General features: G+C 33.2%; 1 protein-coding gene across 1 annotated transcript; it reads right to left on the bottom strand.

The window, feature by feature from the left end:
• Positions 1 to 13: 13 nt before the first annotated feature.
• Positions 14 to 1,117, bottom strand: Tsp_14537 (conserved hypothetical protein; the record flags this gene model as incomplete). Its single annotated transcript, XM_003367702.1, has 7 exons — positions 1,051 to 1,117; positions 734 to 949; positions 581 to 663; positions 401 to 504; positions 268 to 346; positions 188 to 220; positions 14 to 157 (listed from the first exon to the last, which is right to left on the bottom strand). Coding segments are annotated over exons 1-7 (726 nt in total), but the record flags the coding sequence as incomplete, so codon positions are not given.
• Positions 1,118 to 1,125: the final 8 nt, after the last annotated feature.

Below are 1,125 nucleotides of genomic sequence, written 5' to 3'. Positions count from 1 at the left end.
TTATTAAATTTACCGAGAACCCGGCTGAATGATTGTTTCCATCTCCAAAGCTGCGAAGCTTCAAACAGCTATCGGTTTCGCTCCACATTTCTGCGGTCAATTTGATCACAATTTTTCGCAAATTATTGACAAAACTTGCAGCTTTCTGTAGAAGAAGCTGGAATCAAATTCGTCTACAATAATAAACGTGCAAGATATTTAAAAATAAATTAAAGGGGTTCTTAAAAACTTCTAAAGAAATTTTTTTTAATTCGACATACCAACTACTACACGGTCTTCTCCTTCAAAAACTTCAGTGAATGTAATTGTCTCCTTCGTAAATTGTTTCTTTTTGTACTTTTCCCACCTTAATCAAACAAATTAATCATAAATTAAAAGAAATGAATAATAAATAACTTACCCGCGTAGATTACGTCTCAATACTTCCTCATTCCAAAACAAAGATACGTAAGCCACAATGCCATTATGAGGCACATCGTTTTTCTTGACGTTAAAATGCACATTCTGAAATGATTTTATTATGCAAAATTAATATAATATAATATAATATAATATAATATAATATAAAATTTCTTTTCACCATTTCCGAGTCGCAGTTCATTACAAAAGCCTTCGGTTCCATTGTCAATTTTTCATCATGAAGCACCTCATGAGCAAAAGGATCTAATGAACAAAACAACAAGTATTCACACATAAAATGAAAAGCAAAATAAATCAATAAAAAATATCTAACCAGCATATGGAACCATTTTCACAAAAGCAGGCAACGAACCAGTATTTTTCAACGTTACCTTACCGTGAAAATTGCCATTGGATTGAGAAATTAATTTCACGTCAACAAGCTTTTCCGGCGACAAGTATTTTTCATCGGCAATCATCACACACGCCGTACCACCATAACCGTACAGTCGAATCTTGAATTTAAATACAACAACAACCCACAACATTACTAAAATGAAAAATAAAATTTGAATAAAAAGCACACGAACCACAAATTCTTCTTTTGTTTCTTCTAGTCGAAATAAAAATTTTGCCCGTCTGATAGCCAACCGATTTTGGGTCGAAACGAAAACAACCCAATCCGATTGTACTTTCGCTTGGCCGGAAAACCTGCCATCATTGTTC

The sequence above is a fragment of the Trichinella spiralis genome, assembly GCF_000181795.1.
Source record: "Trichinella spiralis strain ISS 195 chromosome Unknown Scfld3822, whole genome shotgun sequence".
Classification (NCBI taxonomy): Eukaryota; Metazoa; Nematoda; class Enoplea; order Trichinellida; family Trichinellidae; genus Trichinella; species Trichinella spiralis.
This window is presented reverse-complemented; position numbering and strand designations above follow the sequence as displayed.